Consider the following 23,800-nt stretch of genomic DNA (forward strand, 5'->3'; position numbering starts at 1 on the left):
GAGGTTGATGCAGTAGCCAATCATATTAGAGGAGGCGGAATTTTTAGGAAAGTGTCACCAAAATATTGCACCTCATAATTTAGGATTTAACTTTATTATACAGTTATATGGTTGACAGCTTGGGTTAACGAGCCACGTTTTTTTGGTAAGTCAATACGACCTCATTACAGAAAAAAGTAAGCAAAATAAACTTCTCTCACTTACCTACATTATGAGCTAGCCAACAATCTTAGCTTGCTAACTGGCTAACTATCATGTTACATTCAACAAAAACCAACCGCTCACACAGAGCTACAAATATCAATAACACTTCTAGCAGGATCGCAGCTGACCACTTTATTAGAAATAAAAATAAAATCTAAATATAATAACTAAGTTTACGTCTAGCTACAAGACCCAGATAGATGAGTAGACATGCTAAGCTAACTAATACGTAGTTAGTGATAATGACGCTCAAAACGGCCTCAAAATAGAAAACAGGCTGGCGAAAAAGACATATTTATCAAAAGTGACTAACTGTTTATAAATTATGATCCAGTTTTCTGGCTGACAATTTGTGAGGACCTTTAGAAACGGTAAAACTTACCATTATCCAAGCAGCTCGACTAGCTCCACTGCCGCCCTTTAGCTTTACTGAGCTCAGAAACACACACACACACACACACACCCCTAGTGTTCATGCCCTCAAAACTAGTAATATCATTACAAAAAGAAGTGTTTCAGAGTCAGAAAAGTGTTAAACACCTCAATATATGGTTTGAAACTAGCCACCTGTTTTGTTTTATATGACAGGGTGTGAGAGAAATAGTTTACCTCAAAACACAGTTTACCTCAAAACCCAGTTTACCTCAAAACTCAGTTTACCTCAAAACTCAGTTTACCTCAAAACTCAGTTTACCTCAAAACCCAGTTTACATCAAAACCCAATTTACCTCAAAACTCAGTTTGCCTCAAGGGATTTCAAATGTTAGTCAAAAGTTTATTTATTTGTTTATTCCACAGGTAAGCTATGAAAATTGACCTAAACATTGGAGTTATATGTATACCAGGCATATTAGGGTAGGTTGGAGATTGAAATTCATTCATTCATTCATTCATTCATTCATTCATCCATCAAACCATCCACAGTCTATCAAGTGTTCTTATTCTCACCAGCTATTCAATGTACGTTTGGTGTAGAACAAAACATTAAGCAAAACAGAAGAAAAATAAGTTATGCTATACCTTGATACAAGATCCACATCTATAGAAGACTAATATTAAAGCTGTCCACCTAAGTTAATGTAAAAGTCTGACGTTTGACATTTACTCTGTGAGATAATTCCAGACTGACTAAAAAGATGTTTTGTTAAACTGCTACCTTACCCAAAGCAATCTTTGCATGAAGACTATGTAAGATTAGAGATCAATTCAAAATGTTTCTATGGTGTCAGTGAAATATATTCGTAGTGTTGAGGTTCAATCGAAGCATGTTGTAAGCAATATAAGACTTAAAGTTTAGCACTGTATCTCCATCTTCCTTTAGATACTGCAAGAGCTCAGGAGGTTCTTAGGGAGTGAGTGAATATAATCTGAATAATAGTGAAGAAGATAATAAGTAATCAAAACATATCTGCATTTAATATCCAGACACACGATTCGTTTTCAGGTGTAGAAAACAAGGACACAAGGACACCGTTTCATGCTCGACAAACCTGTACAGCTACCTATATGTTAATCATGAAGTCAAACACGCTAAATATTATGCAGATTTTGTTGTATCTAAATTAAATTAAATTGGCAAATTAAATATGAAGTCTATTCACACACACACACACACACACACACAACCCAACAAACCCTGGAAATACCTTGAAATAACCTAGGGGTATAAATGGCAGCATTGTCAGCAGATCTGAAAGCTTGCTTGCACCAGCATGAAAGTAAAACCCTGTCACTTGTGTGTAACTCGTTTTTTTTTGTTGTTGGTGGTTTTCTTTTCGCATCCCAAACAGCCTTGTGAAATCTTTCTGGAAGGAAACACAAAATAAACAAGCAAAAAAAAAAAAAAAATTAACCTTCTGTTGTGCATTGTATTCATTTAATACCCATTATCTATTTATTACAAATAATGTTTTTATATCCAGTCACATCTTTAATACAAATTTGTAATTTAGTAAAAAAAAAAAAAATAAAAAAAATATTTTCAGTAATATTATTTTAGCAGACTTTACCATTAACAAACCATTAGTAAATTAGTTCACACTTGTCTCAAGCAAGATTTTATTAGTTCCACATTTCCCAGCCCATCCTCCTCTAGCTGTCAGTAGCAACCATCAAATATTTGAGATCTTAAATAGAAATGTTATGGTAAGGGTTAAAAATGCTGATATATGTATGCTAAAGTCAATATAAGTGGGACACATTGGTCATGCTAACCACAGTCTGTCAACATGATCTTGAGTCTCATGTAAGTTATACGTTCACACTGACACTGCTAATGACACAAAGTTTTGAGTTTAAATCTGATATCATTTGAGGTCATTTTGTCTTGGAGAAAGTCAGTGATTTTCCTCTATACTGTTACAGCATTTTACCACTAAGTGTCAGTTTAGGACTGAAGAAACTGAAGGTAAAAACCTGCGATTTAAACGGATAAAGTACCAAATGCACACTTCTGTAGTCTGTAACGGTACATACTCCCCACTAGTGCTCATTTTATGGATGCAGCATCTGGCTCGGGCATCTCTTGCTCAATGCTGATGCCAACACACATTCAACAAAAACAGATATTGATCCTGAGTCATTGTATCTAAGCCAAACATTGCAACCTGAACAGATTACCAATCAGATTTGCTATTTAGGTGAATTGACAACTTGCTGGCAGACAGCAGAGATCGGATCAAATCGACGATTCTGAGACTTCCGAACAGACTTCAAATGTGCCGTCCTTATTGTCTGATGACTGGAGGATCACAGGGGTTCTGTATTTGCTCCTGTGTCTGATAACTGACTTCTTTGCAGTTTACAGCCTCTAATCTAGTCTCTTGCATTTTTCCCTTTTTTTTTGATTACAAAGAATTCACTATGCCTAAATGCAACGATTTTAGTATACACACATGGTGCTGAGTGTGGTTAGCACTCTGTTGAACATGTGCAAATCAGCCCTTTAAAATCTGTCACACATAGGGGTGTGATTCAATAGTGGTATGACCATATGCCATGCTACATTTAGCCACTCCACAGCATGATCACTTTCCCAAAAAAAAAAGATGGCAAAGATGTAGGAAATATCCTTTATTCCATTCCTTCTCCATTAGAACACCCACACTTCATTTTCTGGATTTTTCTGTATTCCTTATTCAGCAGTTTATGATGTTACATGACAAATAGGGAAAGCTGTAGTACTGAATATAAAAAAGTATTAGACTGTTCATTCCTATTCATAATAAAGGATAGAAAATACATCTTAAAGACTAAATACAGGCCTGAAATTCCACAGTAGTTTACATTACAGTATGTGCAGGTTCACATACAGTGGCCATGCTGGCATCAAAACAACGTTTAAAATGCATGAGCGGTGAATACAGCCAGACAACATACAGATGAGTAAATACGTCAAGTTGTGTATTCAGGAACACAGGAAACCCCTTGCTTCTATCTGTGCCTAGGGAAAAAAATGTAAATCTTTTAATGATTTTATTTATACTGTAGTACTTTTTTTTTAATTCTTTCTTTCAATTAGAGTCAGAACCATATGTTATATTATTCAGTGGCATTATTTTAGCACTCCACATATCAGCAGGCATATGCTGCATCCCAGTTCTCCTTATATATATATATATATATATATATATATATATATACATATATATATATATATATATATATATATATATATATATTTATATATATATATATATATAAACTTTTTCTATAAAATTTACTACACACCACGCACTTAAACTATGCATTATGTATGTGTGGTGTGCTTTCGAGAAATGTTTGATGATTGAGCCTGTCCAGAAGGTGTTGCTGAGAGAACCCTGAGAGGAAATGAGTAACTGCTCGTTGCTGGCAAACACTCACCACTTCCTCCAGGCCACATCCTGACATCAATGGAAAAAAAAAAAATAGATGCAAAACTGATCTGACACTAAGTTGACCCAAAGTGTCTGTTCATACATGGGTTCCTTTGAGCCAGTTTTATAATGTAAACATGGCTGCGTATGTAATGTACTGCTGGAACACTTTTAAATGCACTGTACAATGTCATAGCTGGGAATCATCGCCTAACCGAGGAAACCATTTGTTATAATTAGCTTGAAGCTAATGGCATGCTAGCAGTATATAAAACCCTGCTGTCTGATCAGTATCCTACGGTTGTAAGCACTAGCTATAGTATTTTTCATTCTCAATTGTATTAATGAATTATGTTCCTCAGTCATAAATAAAAATAGTCACATTACCATCAAACATGAACTCCATCCAGTGCAACTACTGTATGTATAAAGTGTGAACATTTTGAGATGTTCACCCCACATCTTCACAAGACAAAAGAGAAGCTCTCTACGTTGGACCTTTGATCATCAGTAATGAACAATAATGTTCCCGCTCTCGCTCTGTGATGGTGCATGTGATAGTGAATGTGTGAAACGTATCTTTTTTTTTTTACCAGCCCACGTATCCTTTAAGAAGAGCACCATTTGAATGTTCTAAATACCTGCTTTACTTTCTCTGTCTATAGACTTTAATGCACATTTACTGACCTGAAATTTACGCTTTAATCTATATGAGATATTGATGTGATCCAGTCCAAACACAGAGCTCAACAATTGGGGGTCCATGGATTTCCTCAAAGCCTAATCAGTATCTTAAGGAAGTATTTGATTTAATCTCACAACTTTTTAGTCAATAATTCATAGCAAACACATCAATCATTTCTCTTTTCCTTCAGGCATGAGTGAGCAAGACCTATGATGGATTTGGGCTGTAGTTGTTTACATTAAGCTACTAGTTAGATTAAGCAAATAAACTTACTAGAAAATATCTCAAATATACAATAATATAATAGCTGTACGAGTGGGATTAAAGCATTCGTACAACACCGGGGAGTTGAAGCAGGAGTTCATTCTTTAAGACTTTTAAACGCAGCTCTGCAGAAGTTCTGTAATTCATTGCACCTTGCATTAGCTTAAATGGATTGAGTTACAAATATTAGATAAGCAGCTAACAAAATAGTAAAATAAACAGAGAGCTAAGATTAAGCTAGTGATTCTGATGTTATTGTTATCGTGATGTTTGACAGCTTGTAGCAGCCTGACAATCAATAGATCATGTTATTTCTGAACATGCAACAAGACATCATTATTAGCCAAATATTAATGTGGCAGAAATAAAGAAGATAGTGAAGCTTCCATATTGTTTTTCTTACACTCTGATTGTTTTTCTGCCATTCCATTATGCAGTTGGATTATTAATAAAAGTTAAATAATAATGGCATAATAATGAACATGTCGCAGATGGATGTCATTTAAGTTGCATGTTCCCCCGATAGCATTTTGTGCTGCACACCTGATTGAAATATTTTGAGCTGTCTGATAATCGTTAACATTTCACCACATCATACTTGAATGCTCCCCTGGTTTTGATTATTGGTTTCCCGATGCCGCCTTTGCTCTACATTCTTTTTGCCAGCGTTACCGGTCTGTTCTAGCTGTCGACACTATGCTTCCAGCCAAACAAAGCAATAGATTTGATCATTTCTGCCATGCTAATCTACGAAACTTGTTAAACAACGGCAATTCAGGAAAACTGAAACATGACAGCATTGTGCAGTCATGTGCATGGGGCTGATCTTATCTTACTACTCTTTACTACTATTATATATAGAAAGCTAGTAGACTTGATTGTGATAGAGTTTGTGAAATAATGTAAAATAGTTAGCTTACTGAAATCATCTTCAAATTTAGGGGATTTTTCCCAGCACTCCTGACTTCCACACATTGATGCATTTAAAAAAAAAAAAATTAAATTTAAAGCTGGAAATAAATTGAAATTATTTCTAAGAGTAATCAAACTTTTGACAAAACAAAATGGCAAATCAGAGTCATATTTTTTTCCACTCAATTTACAATGAATATGTGACAGACTCTTCAATCGTCCAACCACAACAGAGACCAGCCATCCTGTGTGTCCAGTTCAGCTTTTCAGCTCACATCTATGACCGCTCCCACATTCTGGACGCCCAGTGAGAGTGTGTGTGTTTGTGTGTGTGTGTACGCTCCACAGGAAATACATCTTAGATAAACCACTCCTTCTTGTTTTCATCAATGGTCTCTGTGAAATTGAGCTCGGAGGCGATGATGGCCGTGTCAGCTGATTCGGAGCGTTTGGCCTCTTTGGACTCGTTGGTGCGATACGTTCCCTTGTGCCGGAACACATAACGTATCAGGAACACCAGAATGCACAGGATAGTGAAGATGACCACAGCAATGATACCTAAATCCAGATTCAGAGAATATGGAAATATCCATAGAAATGTTGCTGAAGTATTTAGAAGGTAAACCAGATATAAAAAACTCACAAAAACAATCTGTTCATTACAAACTCTAATAAACATCTCAGTACATCATACCTCCAATTACTGCTGAATTCCTGTTCACGCCATCTGGTATGACTTTCTCTTCGTTGAATGGGAAGTTAGCACCTACAGCAAACATAATGCACATAAGTATTCACCCTTTAAATTGGTTTTCACATTTTGTAATATTAAAACCTGGAACTGAAATGTAGCTAAATGAAACTTTGCAAAATAATGACACAAAAAAAGTGTGGTGAAAAATCTTAGGGGTTATGTATCCCCTCAATTCTTTTTTTCTAAGCAGTTGTGTTCAGATAAAACATTTGCCTGTAGTTTGTAGTCTGCAGAAAAGGGTCACATGACCTTGGTATCAATACACCTATTCGCTGAAGATACCAGAGTTCGTTAGAGAACATGGCTGAACAAACAACATCACAAACACCAAGATAAAAAAAAAACCATCAAGGGTTTGGTTATAGAAATATATAAATGCCAATTTTTTTTAATGGAATATGTTAAATCCAACCCTCAACAACTCAAAAAAAGAAGTTCCGGAAAATAGTTCAAATATATAATTGTATGCATACTTTATTGTCTGGAATTTGAGATTTTTTTTAAATCAATTTCTTTTTTAATTTGTAACTTATTTCAGACATTTTTGCAAAATATTTCAGACATTTTCCTCACTTGGGCTTTGTGTAGATTTGTGAAATATAATATGGAGAGAGAAAGAAAGAGAGCGACATTCATTGCTAACATTCATTGCTTTGAATAGAACTTTCATACATTCGGGAATAAATAATACAGGAACAATTAATATATGTTAGGGAAGGAGGAGTATAATAATGTTAGAACTTTAGGAGTATTACTTAGGCAGCATTAACACATAGATGCCCCAGTACATGTACACAAAAGACCACAAATAACACAAAACTATTTGCAATTCATAGTAATTCAACCTCAGCCACCATATCCTTTACCTCCATCCAGGTGCCAGGGGTCGGTGGCAGCTGACATCGGTGAGATGGTGAGAGGCGACGAGCCACAATTGGACTCAACCAGTTTTCCTTGGTGCGACACTGGCAGAGAGTTCTGTGAGCGAAGAGCCGCTTTCAGAGGAGCGATGCTGTTAAACTGCACTCGGGATAAGCAGCCTATAAAGCCAGGAGTGTTGTACTTCTCTATCAGCACGGGGTCAATGAGACCAGTTTCTGCATGGAGAGGGCAGAAAATGCTAAACGCAGCACGTATTGTACAATAAGTATTATTATGTGTATGTTTATACTGTATGTAACATTTTTGCAGAGCTGTACTTTACAAATATTAATAAAAAATTCCTACTTTTTTCTAGATAATTACATTTTACTTATTGCATTTTCATTTATATCTATAAAGAAATACACACAACACACATCGGCCACTCTAACAGGAACATTTGTTCACCTGCTCACATGCAATTATCCAGTCTGCCAATGGGACAGAATCGCAATGTGTAAAATCACACAGATGCAAGAAGCACTGCAGTTAATATTCACATCAAACTTTGCACGATGTTTTCCTTCACTTGTCCCGTAGCCTCAGAATCCTATTCATGGCTGTTACTGTTGATATAGCATTTCTGCATCAAAGTATTATGCATCTTGAGATGCCTTTCTGCTCAACGGGGCTGTAGAGCGTGTAAGTTATTCGTCTTATATAAGAGATGGTTATGTATAAAAATCTCAAGAGATCAGCTGTTTCTAAATTACTTAAACCAGCTCAGCTCACACCAGCAACCATGCATAGACAAAGTCACTGAGATCACAGCTGTCCCCATTCTGTTGTTTAATGCAAAGAAACTTTGATTTTATTCATTGTGCTGCTGCAAAATAATTAGCTGAAGCACTTGGAGCTAATAAGGGAAAGAATGAAATTAGAAAATTATACTCTTCTGACACAAAGCTTACTGATAATACATTAGCAGTAATGAAACTGAATTACACACCCTTTATCGATCGGCCAAAAAAAAAAAAAGGCAGTGAACGCTATTCCTTAGAGGCATCCTTGTTAGTGGGATGGTTATTGCAGTGGCTGTTAAAGAAAAGCGAGAGATGAACAGGAGAGCAGACAAGGGTATAGGGTTACTCCTGTAACTGAGGGATTGGGGCAGAAGGCTGTGACCAGTGGGGTCAGCATGGCAACAAAAGAAAGCTAATTCAGTGGGTGGATAAAGGACCAGCGTGACTCTGAATTCCCTGTATAAACAACATACACTAACCCGACACACCCCTGTCCATTATCTAAACTGACAGTATACTGTATTTGTGAGAGCATTTATATTTAAAAATAAATAGAAAACGAGTGAGAGACTGAGATAGGTTGGTAAGAAGGACATATGGTGAGAAGAAGAGAAAAAAGAGACATGAAACAAAAACTATAAAGGAATTAAATCTTAAATAACATGACAGAGGATGATATTTACACATTTTCCAATAACTGTATCACACAGTCACCTGAGTGCAGGACATCATCATCAGTGTGATCTCTCTCTCTCACACACACACCCACACACACACACACCTCAGCAAAAATGACTGTACAGAAATAAAATGCACACACACACGTACACAACATAATGATCATAATAATAATCACACAGCTATAGCATCACTACTGTTACTTACACTAATAAAATACTGACTTTACTTGAACGAAATGCTGAATCTAGAGTGCAGTGTCTCCTTGTGTCCTGTTCCGGAATATCTGTGCGTGTGTGTCTGTCCATGCATTAGTATCTCATTTACATGGTGAGTAGGGGCAAAATCTGGCCAATGGATGCAACTACTGCATGGATCTGGAGTCACATTCCCTTACCAATGATATAGGAAAGGTACAATACCAATAAATACATTGTTATTTCTACAGTCATGGCATACACATGGATGTGCCAATTTAAAAACCATACATATGATGTAAGTAGTAACTAATCTTTCAGCAGCCATTTAAGCTTTATGTTTTCCCCACAATAAAGAGTCTTTAAAAGAGACGTTTGCACTTTACATAGCTTTGAAAAGAATAAAATAGAGAGGCTGTTGAGGAAACAATTGCCGTCCTTCCGTCTCAATTGCATTCATTTAAAACTTTCAGAGCTGCTGTTACAGAAAATAGTTGGATTTGAATTATAAGATGTTAAAATTCAAATGTGGCTGTATGCTGTAGAACATTTAAATATAAAATATTTGAAAAGTTTTATGATCCTCAAGGCCTGGTTTGAAAAAGGCACTAATTTACTATATACAGTTATAAAGGCAAATAAAACACACACACGCACACACACGCGCTCACACACACTTTGGGATTATTAGAGCAGGAATATTTTACTTCTGAGCCTGAGATCAAGGGTAAATCATGTAAATCATTAAAAAACAATATATGCTTCACTGACTCAGCCATGACTGTGAAGGTCAGTAAACTAACAGTCTTTCAAAAATATTTTCCTTGTGTGTTTCAAGAAGACAGAATACGTTCCCTAACGAACCCTGACTCAGTTCTGTTCTTCACACTGAATGTAGCTAAAAGGAAGTTCTGTTCTTGTTCCTTTAGTCCAGTGGCACCCCCGGAAACTTTTAATAGGGGTGGCCAGAGGAGGCCACAGCAAATCTTGGGGTGGCACCAAAAAAAAAAAATAAAAAATCAGTGCAGTGTGTGTTATGTTTTGTTTCTGGTTAATGTAACAATATCATCACTCATCTTTTTTTGGTGGCTGCAGCGTGTGCTTCATTTTATTTATTTATTTATGTATTTATTTATGTATTTATTTATTTTTCACTTCATAACTATTGTGAATTTTCATTATGCATTCAAATTCAAATTCATACTAGGGGTGGCCACAGGGGGCGCCCCTGCTTTAGTCTTAAAGCACATATGAAAACAGCACATGCTGCTGAGAAAAGCACCCCACAATGCAGCTATACATTCTACCTACTTTCCTCACATGTAGATTCCTTAAAAGAATCAAACAAAGATGTACTAATTTTCAGTCTGTATTTGCAGTGTTGTCTTCTAGAATGCCAGTGTAAAGTTGGATATTCTTATCTGAATTACTGTATATAAGGCAGTTTTTCTGACTCCCAAAATGCATCTCACTTTGGTACATCTCTGTTCACAATCGCTGGACTTCTGATGACACTCACCTGTCCAACATCCAACATGATCTGCTTCCGTTGAAACCCGTCTGCCTCAAGGTTTGATGCGTTATGCATTCTGACATGCTTTTCTGTTCATTGTGGTTGTAAAGACTTGTCATATGAGTTATCATATAGTTTTGGACTAGTCTGGCCATGTTCCTCTAACCTCTCTCATTAAACTAGTTGAACTATTCTACCTGCAGTACTGCTGTTCACCAGATTTTCATTTTTCCACAACACCCCCCCCCTCCCCCAACAATTAGTCCAGGCCAATTCCGTCGGTGAGCTTTCAGTTATACGACAGATAACATCCAGAGAGGTTGAAGGCCAAAATGCTACACTACACATCACAGGGGAAAGTGCCCTTAATAAATGAAGTTTCCAGAATGATATCATCTCTACTGCTTGTAGCCAATAAAAATCCAGCATTTTAAATAGTAATTAAATTAATTCTATAAATAATTGCATCCATTAGTGATAACTGATGTAAACAGTATTTGTAGGTGTTTTCAGGCTTGACCTAAACGACACCAGCCACACTAGTACAGTAGTATAGTTTAATTGTGCCCTTTATTATAGGAAGCGAAAACACTTACCGTAGACCTTTCCTAGGAAGAGGGTTTTGACCAGAGTGAACTGAGTGTCAGATGCTTCAGGCAAGGTGTAGCTGACTGAAGGATAGTGATCCAGCTAGAGGGAGCAATGTGGTAAATCCATCTTAGCGTTTGTGGTAATACTATACAATAAGGTCCATAAGTAAGGAATAAGATGCTTTGTTACAGCCTTATTCCATAATGGATTAAATTCATTATTTTCCTCAAAATTCTACAAACAATACCCCATAGTGACAACATGAAAGAGGTTTGTTTGAAATCATTGCAAATTTAATTAAAAAAAGAAGAAAAAAAAACCTAAGTATTCACATCCTTTGCTCAATACTTTGTTGAAGCACCGTTGACAGTAATTACAGCCTCAAGTCTTTTTAAGAATGATGCTACAAGCTCGGGAACACCTTCTACCATTCTTCTTTTTACAGGACCTCTCAAGCTCCATCAGGTTGGATGGGGAGCGTCAGTTCACAGACATTTTCTGATCTATCGAGAGATGTTTAATCGGGTTCAAGTCTTGGCTCTGGCTGGAACACTCAAGGACATACACAGAGTTGTCCTGTGGCCACTACATTATCATCTTGGCTGAGTGCTTAGCATTGTTGTTCTTTTGGAAGTTGAACCCTTTCCTCAGTGCCCTGGAGCAGGTTTTCATCAAGGAGGTCTCTGTACATTGCTGCATTCATCTTTGCCTCAATCCTGTCTAGTCTCCCAGTTCCTGCTGCTGAAAAACATCCCCACAGCATCATGCTGCCACCACCATGCTTAGCTGTAGGGATGATATTGACCAGGTGATGAGTGGTGCCTGGTTTCCTCCAGACAGACATTTATTTCCTCCATTCTCCACGCTTGCTATTCAGGCCAAAGAGTTCAATTTTTATTACATCAGACCAGAGAATTTTGTTCGCGCTACCATACAAGCCTGATTGGTGGAGTTCTGCAGAGATGGTTGTTCTTCTGGAAGCTTTTTCTCTCTCTACAGAGAAACACTGGATCTCTGCCAGAGTGACCATAGGGTCCTTGGTCCCCTCCCTGACTAAGGCCCTTCTCCCCCGATCGTTTGGCTGGGTTCCCGTCTCAGGTGGTTCCAAACTTCTTCCATTTATGAAGAAGTTTGAAGGCCATTGTGCTCACTGGGACCTTCAATGCTGCAGAATTGTTTTTCTGTACCCTTCCTCAGATCTGTGCCTCAATACCATCCTGTCTTGGAGATCTACAGACAACTCATTGGACTTCGTGGCTTGGTTTGTGCTCTGACAATCACTGTTGACTGCAGGACCTTACATAGACAGGGGTGTGCCTCACAAACATCTCAAGGATGATCACTGGAAACAAGATGCACCAGAGCACCTTAATTTTGAGTGTTATGGAATAGGCTGTGAATACTTATGTACATGTGATTTTTTTATTTATTTATTTTTAATAAATTTGCAAAGACTTCGAACAAACTTCTTTCATGTTGGCATTATGGAGTATTGTTTGTAGATTTTTAAGGGCAATAATAAATTTAATCTATTTTGGAATAGGGCTGTAACATAAAAAATGTGGAAAAAATGAATGCACTGTAGATGTATAATCAACAATGGAGTGGTCTAAAGCCTTAAGTTGACTATTTTTTACACATGTTGCAAAGTGTTTTGTTCCTTTAATTGTCCAATGATTATAATTTTTATGTCATACTGTTAATTAATGCATTAATGTTATTGCTAATTAAATGGAACAACATAAGGTTAATATGGTAAAAAAAAAACTGTAATCATAAAAGTGCCAAGTGACACTGGAGACTCCATAAATGTTTAAGTTAAAGTAACTTGCACCACTGCATTGTTGATTATTTTTCTATAACAGTAAGCCTGTTGTGTTAAAATGTATTTTTGTACCTATCAATTAATAATAATTCATAATTCATAAAGACAGCTTAGTACATGTGCTAAATTGTTGGGGATCAAGAAAAAAAATAAATACGCAGATGAGCACCTTATAGAAAGAATATTGTTACTTGAATTATTAATGGACTATTTACATTATAAAGGGTTTGATGTAAATTTTTGTAGATTCCGGCAGTTTAGAACCCACCTTTTCATCAGTGGTATAAAACATGTTTGTTTGCATTAATAATTTACATTTATGGCATTTGGCCAATACCCTTATTGAGAGCAACTTACATTTTTATCTAATTTTATACAATTTTATACTCATTTTATATTTATGAGTAATTGAGGGTTAAGGTCCTTGCTCAGGGTCCCAGTGGTATCAGTTTGGTGGACCTGATATTTGAACTCATAGCCTTCTTATCAGTAGTCCAATACCTTAAACACCAAGCTACCACATCATCCAATAGGTTATAGGTCCTAAAATCACTTCTAAAGTCATTTTCATATGCCAGAGTTTTTCATCTTGTTCTATATAAAACAATTAAATTAATGAAGAATAAGTATTGATAGTTGCATATTTGTGGACCTTATAATAAAATGTTACCTCTGTAGGCCACTGCAGTCAAAAACAGAGAAACAACTGAAGTAAGGATTGCAGTTTTTACCTATATGTTATAAACATATAAATGTTTATTCATTTTAAAAAACTTTAACGATTGTGTTAAAAATGTCTTCTTAAGAGAAAAACTCCCTTAACTTGCATCAACTATTAATACAGCTTAAGTTACTACTAGACAGTGCTGAACTCGCCTTCAAACTGGTTTGAAAGTCTGACTCTAGTGGCGGACATGCAGAAGTTCATATAGCTCTGTCCCTGGTCTCCATCTGTAGCAGCAACACAACTCATACTAGGATCAAACCGCTTTCACAGAAATTACACTGTACTGTATATATAGCCATACCATCTATCCAGTCTGGACACCACTTATCCTAATGGCTAACAGAGTCTATACCAGGAAAATCGGGGCACAAGGCAGGCATACCCTGAACAGGATGCTGGTCTATCACTGGGCACAATCATATACACACAACAGATAATTTAGAGACACCATTCAGCCTACAACATGTTTTTGGACTGGGGAGGAAACTGGAGAACCCAAACTTCACACACATCGCAGAGGCAGGACTCAAACCCCTAACCCTAGAGGTGTGAGGCAAGCGTGCTAACAGGGCCACCAGGCCCCCACTACATATTTAATGTGCTTTTAATGTAAGGTCTTAAATAAAATTACTGAAGCAGCACACTTTGAAGAACTGTGGAAAGTATCCAATCAAGGGTGTATTCCTGCCTTGACCCTAATGTTCCCAGTAAATTTCCTGGAGCTACTTAGTGACTTTCAGAATCCAGCTCTTTGTGCCTCAACTCAAGGACTTTACTTATAATTGGTTTAAGCTCATTCAACTTTCCCAGAGCAAACTACTTGCCAAGTCTAGGACAGATATGATCAGTGAGCAGCTTCAATCTTTTTAAGAGCCAGCCAGTTTTAACGATTCCTGCTAATGAATCATAAATAAACTATGCCTTGGGGAACAGACGCATAGCCCAGATTTATTTTAACATTCTAAATTACATTTTAAAGTGTTATTAACTTTATTCATCCCGAAGGAGTCAGTTGAACCATTTTATTTTTTACTCTCACCTGCACTTTGATTTCTCGCTCTGTCCGAGTCAGGTTGACATTATGTGGCTGTCCATTGGCTAAATTGCGTTGGTCAAGATCAATGGTAAAAGGTTCCTGCAGACCTCCGAGGTTATAACGCAGCTGCAGGGTACCTAAGGGGGAAAAGAGTAACAAACACAGAATGCTATGAGAAACCAATATGTGTAGTATGGAAAAATAATTTCCAGGTATGCCATATCACACAAAATATCAAGATGTTTCGCATCCAGCTTGCTCATTAGGGATAGGGATAGATTGTTTGTGATATTAGACCCATAGGGATGGGGCTAACATGCTCTGGTCCATGTAGGAGGAGCTAATTTCAGGGCCAGAAAAATGTAAATAGAACTTTGAATCTAGTGAAATTAATTAAACAAATGTTTTAGATCTATCAAACTTTTAGGACATTAAAAATAAAGTCATGCAGATGTACAGATTTTTGAAAGGACTTAGATCCAGACTCGGATTGGTCCATTCCAAATCAAATCGTTGATCTTCTTCTTCTGAAACTGTACTTTTGTTAAATGGATTTGCACTTTAATCATTATCTTACTGGCCTGTTTGTTCCTACTACATATTGTAAATTGGAATTTAGATCTTTCCAAATAGAATAGAAGTAGTATTTGATGCTATAGGTATGACGTTTTGGGTGCAAGACCTCCTGGTCTTGGGGGTATAACTCAATGATAGAGCATTTGAGTGCAGGTCAAGAGTTCCTTGATCCAAGTCTGGGTGACCCCTGCCTGCCTTTCTTCATAACACCTTTAAGAGGTTTACCCTTTACACCATGTATACACCCATGGAATCAATCAATGGGATAAGGTTTATTGTCTATACACTCACTGTAAACCTTATTTTTTTTAAAACACATTTGAGCGTCACACTAGATAAGGTCATCTGCCATCTCACCAGACCATTTCACATTTATTTAGATGGGATTGTATAATATTCCTACAGCTAATGTGGCCATTGATCTCATGGCAGCATCGATGATACATTTCCTTCTTGTCCTCTTGTCAGTTTTACAGGGATATTCTGTTCTTGGTAATGCCACTGTGACCATGATGTCCTGATGGACTTCATGGTGTTCTGTGGTACGTCTAATGTTTTGGAAATGCTTATGAACTCCTCATTGATTGATATCTTAGAAGCTTGAATCCCACACATAGTTTGTAAGCTCTTTGTTGATTGTGTTTTGAACAGTCAGATAAAATGAAGATGTCATGAAGATGCTACAGAAACATTTTATTTGGCTGTAATCACTTGATGACCGCTACTTTCTAACATGAATCTGAATGTAGGTCATGGTTATGCTGAAACAGCGATTGTCTTTATTTTGTCACATATACATTCTTTAGATGTATATACTAACTTTGGTGGTTGGGGTCAGAGTGCCTGTATGAGCCAGAATACAGCACTCCTGGGGTAGAGAGGGTTAAGGGCCTTGCTCAATGGTGGCAGCTTGGCAGTGCTGGGCTTGAATCCCAGTCTTCCAATGAACAACCCAGGGCCTTAACCACATTACCCATCATGACCCAGTAATAATTGCTCACTTCTGTTTCTGCATTCACTTTTATTTGCACCACTGGTTTCCACAAGTTCTGGTATCTGTGTGCTTCTTGGTCATGTGTGTCTTGTTTGTCGTCTTTGCCTTCCACATACTTGCTCATAGTCTGTATGTTTTGATATTTTGGTGTGTATTTCTACAACACACAATAAAAGTCTGCACTTGCATCCGCTGCCACTACATAACCGTGACATTCTAAGCACAGTCACATGCCTCATTAGAAAAGGTGTAAGCACTGATGAAAGCAGGTTCTTTTTTCTTCAGCGTCAATTTATGACCCTGTATTTGTATATATGTGTACATTGTTGCATCGTCTTCTTAAATTGTTTAATTTTGCACGGAACACTGTATGATTAAAACAGGTGTCTCTTTTGCATAATATTCTATCAGTTTCCTTAATGGAATATATGCACTTCCTGACACTGTGACACACACACACACACACACACAAAATTCTGCCCTGAAGAACATCCCTCAGAGCAAATAGTTAATGAACCAGAACCCACTGATGCATGGATTTGTTTGAGTCACTATGAGTGAGTGAATGAGTGTGACAAACAAATAGGGAAAGAGACCACATACTGAGATTGCCATTAAATTAACTCTATTTAACTCTGTTTTTTTTTAATTGAGATGCTCTCTAGAGCAGGTTCCTGACCTAATAAACCAAAAAATCTGAGCACATCACTCCAGTCCTCAGGTCCTTACACTGGCTTCCAGTTACATTTAGAATAGATTTTAAAGTATTGTTACTCGTTTATAAATCCCTTCATGGCTTAGGACCGAAATACATTACAGATATGCTAACTGAATATAAACCAAGCAGAATACTCAGATCATTAGGATCAGGTCAGTTAGAGATAACGAGGGTTCACTCAAAACAAGGTGCGTCGGCATTTAGTTATTATGCCACCTATAGCTGGAATCAGCTTCCAGAAGAGATTAGATGTGCTTCAACATTAGACACTTTTAAATCAAGATTAAAAACACATCTGTTTAACTCTGTATTTACTAAATGAGTACTTTTTATCCAAATTACTTTTACTCCTGTTTTATTCTGTTTTAACATATTTTAAACTGTTTTTATTGAAATCACATTTATTTTCTTTAACTGTTCTCTGTTTTTATTATGATTTTATCGTATGTCTCTTATTTTTACATATATTTTTTTTCTCTCTTATAAATTGTTTTCTAATTTCTATGTACTGTAAAGCACTTTGAATGACCTCTGTGTATGAAATGTGCTATACAAATAAACTTGCCTTGCCTTAAATAAATACATTTTGCTGAGACACTCAGATTGAAGTCATTAGTATAACGTATTTATTAAACTTAATGTATTGTAGACTTTAAGTGTCGGCCTTTCTGAATATCCGCCTTTAGATATTGTCATTCAGTAATGCCGTACCGTTGTGCCTCAACACCAGTGCCATGTAATCACGGCTCCATGAGCTGATATACAGGAGGATGCTGGGAGTGTTGGATGTGCTGAAACTGAAGGTTACAACTTCTTGGTTCAGGTTCTTGTCCATCAGCTGTGATCGGCTCAGGTCTTTCCCGTCTATGCTGGATGGAGCAGCTGTCAGCTCAGGCATCAGGTTATAGTGGACCAGAGTTCCTGCCTCAAAGAAAGCGCCCACATCTGCATAACAAACACACATATATTCTTTAACTTATTGCTCAAATTTTTGATCCTTTTTGTCAAAGTAGATATGCCTTGGCTGAGATGTTGCTGGAAGTCAGATTCCAGTGTACAGAATATAATTTCATAGACCAATTATTGCACTAAATTAATGACAGTAAGTTCTAAAAAACATCAACCATCATCTGTCTTAGATGTAGACAATTAAAACCAAATATATTGAATTGCAGAACTGCGTTTCATATTCTCACACACTTTCTCTATTTTCCACCAGGGGGCAGTAACTGCATTTCAGCATTCCAGCTTCTCTTCTTTCACACCTGTCTTCCTCTAAAGACAATTAACTCCATAAACTCATCATGCTGTTATCATGGTTTGGAAAACACAGGTTTCTGGACTGAGGTGAAAACAGTTTCGTAGAAAGCTAATAATTTTCCCGGTGTATCTTCATGTGCTCATTGCAGTGCATGTTTTAGACTGGTTTTTAGATTTGGAATTGAACTGATAAGCTTATAAGTTCAAGCCAGTCTGGGACAGACTGAAATCTATTAAGAAATAACCATAATCCAGCCAGAACTATCTAATATGCTCAGGTGGCTTTTCAAATTGAATAAAATAAAAGCTCTAGTTTCCTAACAAGGATATGAATTCAAATGAATTATTAATTATTTTCATATAACAGCACATCAATGCAACAACAGTTATGGCAACACGATGCAATTTTTTTTCTTTCCTAGAAAATGATGATAATTCTACCCAAATATATTTACCTTAAACAGCTGTGGATTTTCTGCAAACCAAATTATTGTAGTAATCAAGGTATAACAACTACAAAGTGCTATGTTTTCCAGCCTCTTGTGTTTCTCCTTTTTAAGGAGAGCCAAAATTTGCAGTTTGTCACGTTACTGAGAAACCGCAAAGCTCTCCGTCCTGAACACTTTCTTCTTTCAGTAAACATAGAGCTTTGAACGTTCAAGCTTTACCTTTGACTGTTTCAAAACCTTGACACTAGAAACAAACAATGTTGAATAAACATCTCAACAAAGCCACACCGTATCAACGACGGCACACTTTCTAAACCCCATTTACATGGAACTCCCTGTGAATTAGCTGTTAATATTCAGACTCTAGCATAATATAATATAATAGAAATTCTCTTACAATTTATGAGCCTATACTCAATTTTACCCGGATATAGTGCAGAAAAAAATACGTAAACAGTGTGCGCAGTTACTGTATAGAGTAGCATAGTGGGAAATACTGCACATTATTCAGTATTAAAAACGATTAACATAAATATTGCTAGAACTGCATTTACAGAAAATGACCCTTCTGACCAATCAGATTTCAGAATTCAGCAGTGTTTAACTGCAGTGTATAATGCTTAACGTCTGCCAAAAGATAATGATTTCTAATGTGCGAGCCCTGTTGTGGCCTAACTATCTGAAAACCAACAGAATCACATTATTCATATGTGCCTCTTGGGAAGAAGTAAACACAGCCCTCTATAGATTGATTAAAAAGATTAATGAACAAATGCATGGATGTCATGGAGGAGAAATAAAAGCAAGAAAGGAACTGATTCAGGTAAGCTGGAACAGAGAGGACCATGGGAAATTACGAGAAGTAATAAGGTAAATTTGCACAAGGGAGACATCCAGATAAACATTTGTGACTTGGTGTAACTCTGTCTATTATGTGCTAAAAGGACAAGAGAGAAAGATAATTATGTAATTATCATTTATTGGCGGAAGGGGTGAGAGAATCAGGCCTCATAGCAGAGCCTCTTAAACAGGAACACAGGTGATCAGGAAGGAAATGAACAATTACTGATACTTATATGATTGAATATTCACTTGACTTAGGGCTGTGAAATGAATTATGAGAGTGTTGTAACAATTTATCATCCATTAAGGGACCTAAGTAGGTGAATTAAGACCAGGCGTGAATGAAATTTATTAGGTACAGTAAGTAGTAAGAGCCACATTGGTGACGATGAAAATCTTTCTCTTTATGCAGTACACTTCATTCATTCATTTATTCATCCATCCATTCATTCATTCGTCTTCATTTAGAACTTCATCCTGATAATAGTTGTGGGAAACTCTGAAGATACTGAGATTGTTTCAATTCATTTTCCACGTGTGAGAGACAAATAAAATAGCCAGAGTGTTCTGAAAACAGTTCTGATAGTCCCAATCCAACCAGTACATCCATTTTCTGTCCTGGGGAACGTGGAGCCTATCACAGTGAACAAAGGACACCATGGATGGGGTACCAAGCCATTAAAGGGCACAATCACACACTAGTTGCTAATCTTCCTACAACACCCTTTATACACTATAAGATAATTGGTCTGGGGGAGGAAACACCTAAAGCACAAGGAGAACACACAGGTAAGAGGCAGGAATCAAACCTCCAATGCTGGAGGTGGAAACTACTAAGCCACTGTGCCTCCGCAGTCCCAATCCCAAGCACCATATTAGTTTCTGTAGGTAACAGACCTACAGAAGGACTCAAATAATGTTAAGGACTGTGACAGTGGCTGATGGAAAAGGCACTATTCCATGTGCACTATTCTCTGTTTCTACAAGTGTAAGAATGAAAAGTAAAAAAAACAAAAACAAAAAAAAACATTTATTTGAATGAAAGGAAAAGATGCATGTGAGGAAAATTTTCCCAATGAACAAATAGATTCAAAACTGCTAAACTAAATGCCGTTGGATTGGGAGTGAAATATGGTACTGGTCCCCAGTAGCTTAGTACCTCTAACATTCAGACTAACAAAGAGGCAGTAAAGGCTTAAAGAATTCATTATTGACTCTAATCCTGATGGAGAACAGATGGAACCGTGGCTAAAATCGAACTGTGCGCTCATTGCAATTCCAGGCTGTTGATGAGTGATGCTGGCAGGACTATAGCACTAAGCTGACACAGAGCCTTCAAAAGAAGGGAATTTATAAATGAAAGAGTACAGGACACACAATCAGGTTTTTGTGGTTGTGTGTATGCCAGGCTGATAGTAAGTAAACAAATAAATTTATTTATAACACAGCAAAGCACAGCTGAATTCTCAAAAACCCAAATCTTGTTGGTTTTGATTAATTTTCTATAAGAGCAGCTCTCAACAATGCTGGCTGCAATTCAGATCACATGACTAACAGGGACGCGTATGGCAGATGCTTAACACAATCTACAAAAAAACTCTAAAAATAAACACAAAGTTTTCTTTCTGAACGCGGTTCTGAACGGGTTTCCCAGGCTCAGGCCCAGGGGACTCTGAAAATCTGAAGAAATAACCTACACAGTAACTTTGCACATGTCACGTCCAGAGTAAGATTTTAGTCTTGTGTTGTGCTTTGGGGGATGAATCCTTTGTTAGCATTCAATATGGAGCCTAAAGAACTGAGTGGAAGATACAAATACAAAACTGCAGCACTGTTAGAAGCTGCAAGGGGCCAATCGGAGGAACCCAAAGAGAAATACACCAGGACCACTCTTTCAAAAGAATAAATAAAAAAAATAATGTGGTAGTTACTAAAGTTGTAATTCTTGAGGAACCTGCACCTTTTTAGCATATTAATTTTTGTTTTGTTTTGTTTCATTTTTCCTGGTGGTCCAGCAGCAGGATCTCATGCTCACAATTGCCAGGTTTGATTTCCAGGCAGGGAACCAACCAAGCTACCAAGTGGTTAACTACTAGCGCACACCTGGATAAAAGAAAGGCATCTGGTGTCAAGAAAGGCATCTGACATAAAACCTGGGCCAAATAAAAAATACATATTGGATGACTTCTATGTCGCAATACGGTGAACCAGAACAGGGAGCATCTGAAAGCCAACAATGTTATTATTATTGTATTTTGCTCTTATCAGACAGAAAGATATTCCTGTTTACACCATTGCCCACATCACACCATTGATGTAATGGTAAAGTAACACCATTTTTAGCAGTGTTTCAGCACAGAGATGTACATACTTTGTATAGTACAATGGTGGTCTGTAGAAAAGTAAATACTGCAAGTTGTTTCAGTGTTCAAGATTTATAGAGCTAAAGGAAATGGGGCAGAAACCATATTTGATTCATAGACCTAAAATATTAACAAATGCAATTTAATTATTGTACTTGATAATGGGGACAAAATGAGAAGGTAAGCCTCTAAGGTGTCCGTGTCCAGGGGCACATTTGAGCTTAATGTTAAAAGACACCGTCTCACAAGCTCTCACACTGTTCTGTGCTACTCCTAATCATCACCCAGACAAGTCCTAGTTTCTGTGCACCTCATTGTCATGCTTAAGATGATGTCATGTCTTCCAAAGCCTTGCTCATAATCTGTCTGTTTTGCTGCTTTGTTTCGTATTTTTTGTTTTGTTGGTCTCTTTATAGTTTCTACAACAAAAGCCGCTACTGTACATCTGCAACCTCTACAAATCCCTGTCAAGTGTCGGTGCTTTTACTTTTTCTGTGCTGAGAAAGTTTTCAGGACTGACGACTTTGTCTTTCGGGTTTCATGGTAACAAGTTGTGATTTCTGTGATATTGAATTGGTATGTTACTGTAGTCAATGATAAGTAAATTAAAAAAACAACACTGGGATGCTCGGTTGGAATCAGTTGTTCCTCGGCAATTTACTTTCATTATAAAATTAAATGTAAATCACATATATTGCATCATCACATAAAACTATTCAGCTAAATAAACCGACACAGTCCAGTACAAAAATTCCATCATTCAGTTACATTTAGCCTTTCGTTGATTTCGGTCCATTTTTTTAGGCATAACCATTATTACCTATTATTTGAATGGCAAAATTGCTAATGCTAATGCCAAAGCTACTATAAACGTAAAGATATTACGTAACTTTATTATTAGACTCAAGCGTAGGATCTGATGTTACAGTTGAAACACATAATAGTTCTACATATTATGATGTCATAAAGAGTTTCTTCCAATGGTTGTTCAAACGGTGATACCTTATGTAAGTTGGTTCATTATTTAAAATGTATAATTATATATGGATTTTGCTTATTTACATTTAGTCTTTCATTGTTTTCATTATAATACAGTCTACTATTTCCATCAAAACGACTTATTAACGCCTATTATCTAAATTGAGCAGATGGAAAAGAATAATTTGCACGATTTCTGTTGCTCTCCTTATTTGTTAATGACATAATTATTTACCTGCATTAGCTCTCAGAAAAAAAAGAAAGGTTTTGGCAGAGTTTGAACTGCCGACAGTTACTGGCTTTCCACAATATTTTTCTCCTCTGTGTGATTTATATTTGGAAAAGATGCCTGTGAAGCTAACAAAGCAAGACTCCACAGTTTGCGCTCATTGTGTGCAGACCATCTGCCACCTGCCACTGCACCTTAGTGCAAAATGGGGAAAGTGCTTGTGTGCCGATTTTTTTAAACTACACTTAATTTTGTGACTTTTTGAACAAACTCATGCATTTGTATCCTAATGTCTGCATTTGTCACAGATTATTGTGTTGTTTTACGTGAACGAATGAACATGATGGTTTTCATAGCAGGTTGTAACAAAGGACTCTGGTCTACATAATTTATTACTAAAATATCTTGTAGAAATATAATTAGTATGTCTTTTAAGGCCATTTCTCAGTGTCCCAAAAATATGTCTATTTTTTACTAACCAAG

General features: G+C 36.9%; 2 protein-coding genes across 4 annotated transcripts in view; both read right to left on the minus strand.

Moving 5' to 3' along the window:
- cul1b (cullin 1b) overlaps nt 1-667 on the minus strand; it is a 103,282-nt gene extending 102,615 nt beyond the window's left edge. For all 3 annotated transcript variants that reach the window (XM_060862287.1, XM_060862289.1, XM_060862286.1), the window contains exon 1: nt 587-667. The gene's annotated coding sequence lies outside the window, so the exon portion shown is untranslated. The remainder of the gene's footprint in view (nt 1-586) is intronic.
- A 3,269-nt stretch (nt 668-3,936) lies between these two features.
- The window catches only part of LOC132839928 (contactin-associated protein-like 2), a 136,358-nt gene continuing 116,494 nt past the window's right edge, over nt 3,937-23,800 (minus strand). Inside the window, exons 20-25 of the mRNA XM_060861142.1 lie at nt 17,907-18,140; nt 14,911-15,044; nt 11,325-11,418; nt 7,543-7,773; nt 6,617-6,688; nt 3,937-6,480 (exon numbers count right to left, since the gene is read on the minus strand). Coding sequence (XP_060717125.1) covers nt 6,281-6,480; nt 6,617-6,688; nt 7,543-7,773; nt 11,325-11,418; nt 14,911-15,044; nt 17,907-18,140 — 965 coding nt within the window. The 3' untranslated portion in view covers nt 3,937-6,280. The remainder of the gene's footprint in view (nt 6,481-6,616; nt 6,689-7,542; nt 7,774-11,324; nt 11,419-14,910; nt 15,045-17,906; nt 18,141-23,800) is intronic.

This window comes from Tachysurus vachellii, chromosome 25, assembly GCF_030014155.1.
Source record: "Tachysurus vachellii isolate PV-2020 chromosome 25, HZAU_Pvac_v1, whole genome shotgun sequence".
NCBI lineage: Eukaryota > Metazoa > Chordata > Actinopteri > Siluriformes > Bagridae > Tachysurus > Tachysurus vachellii.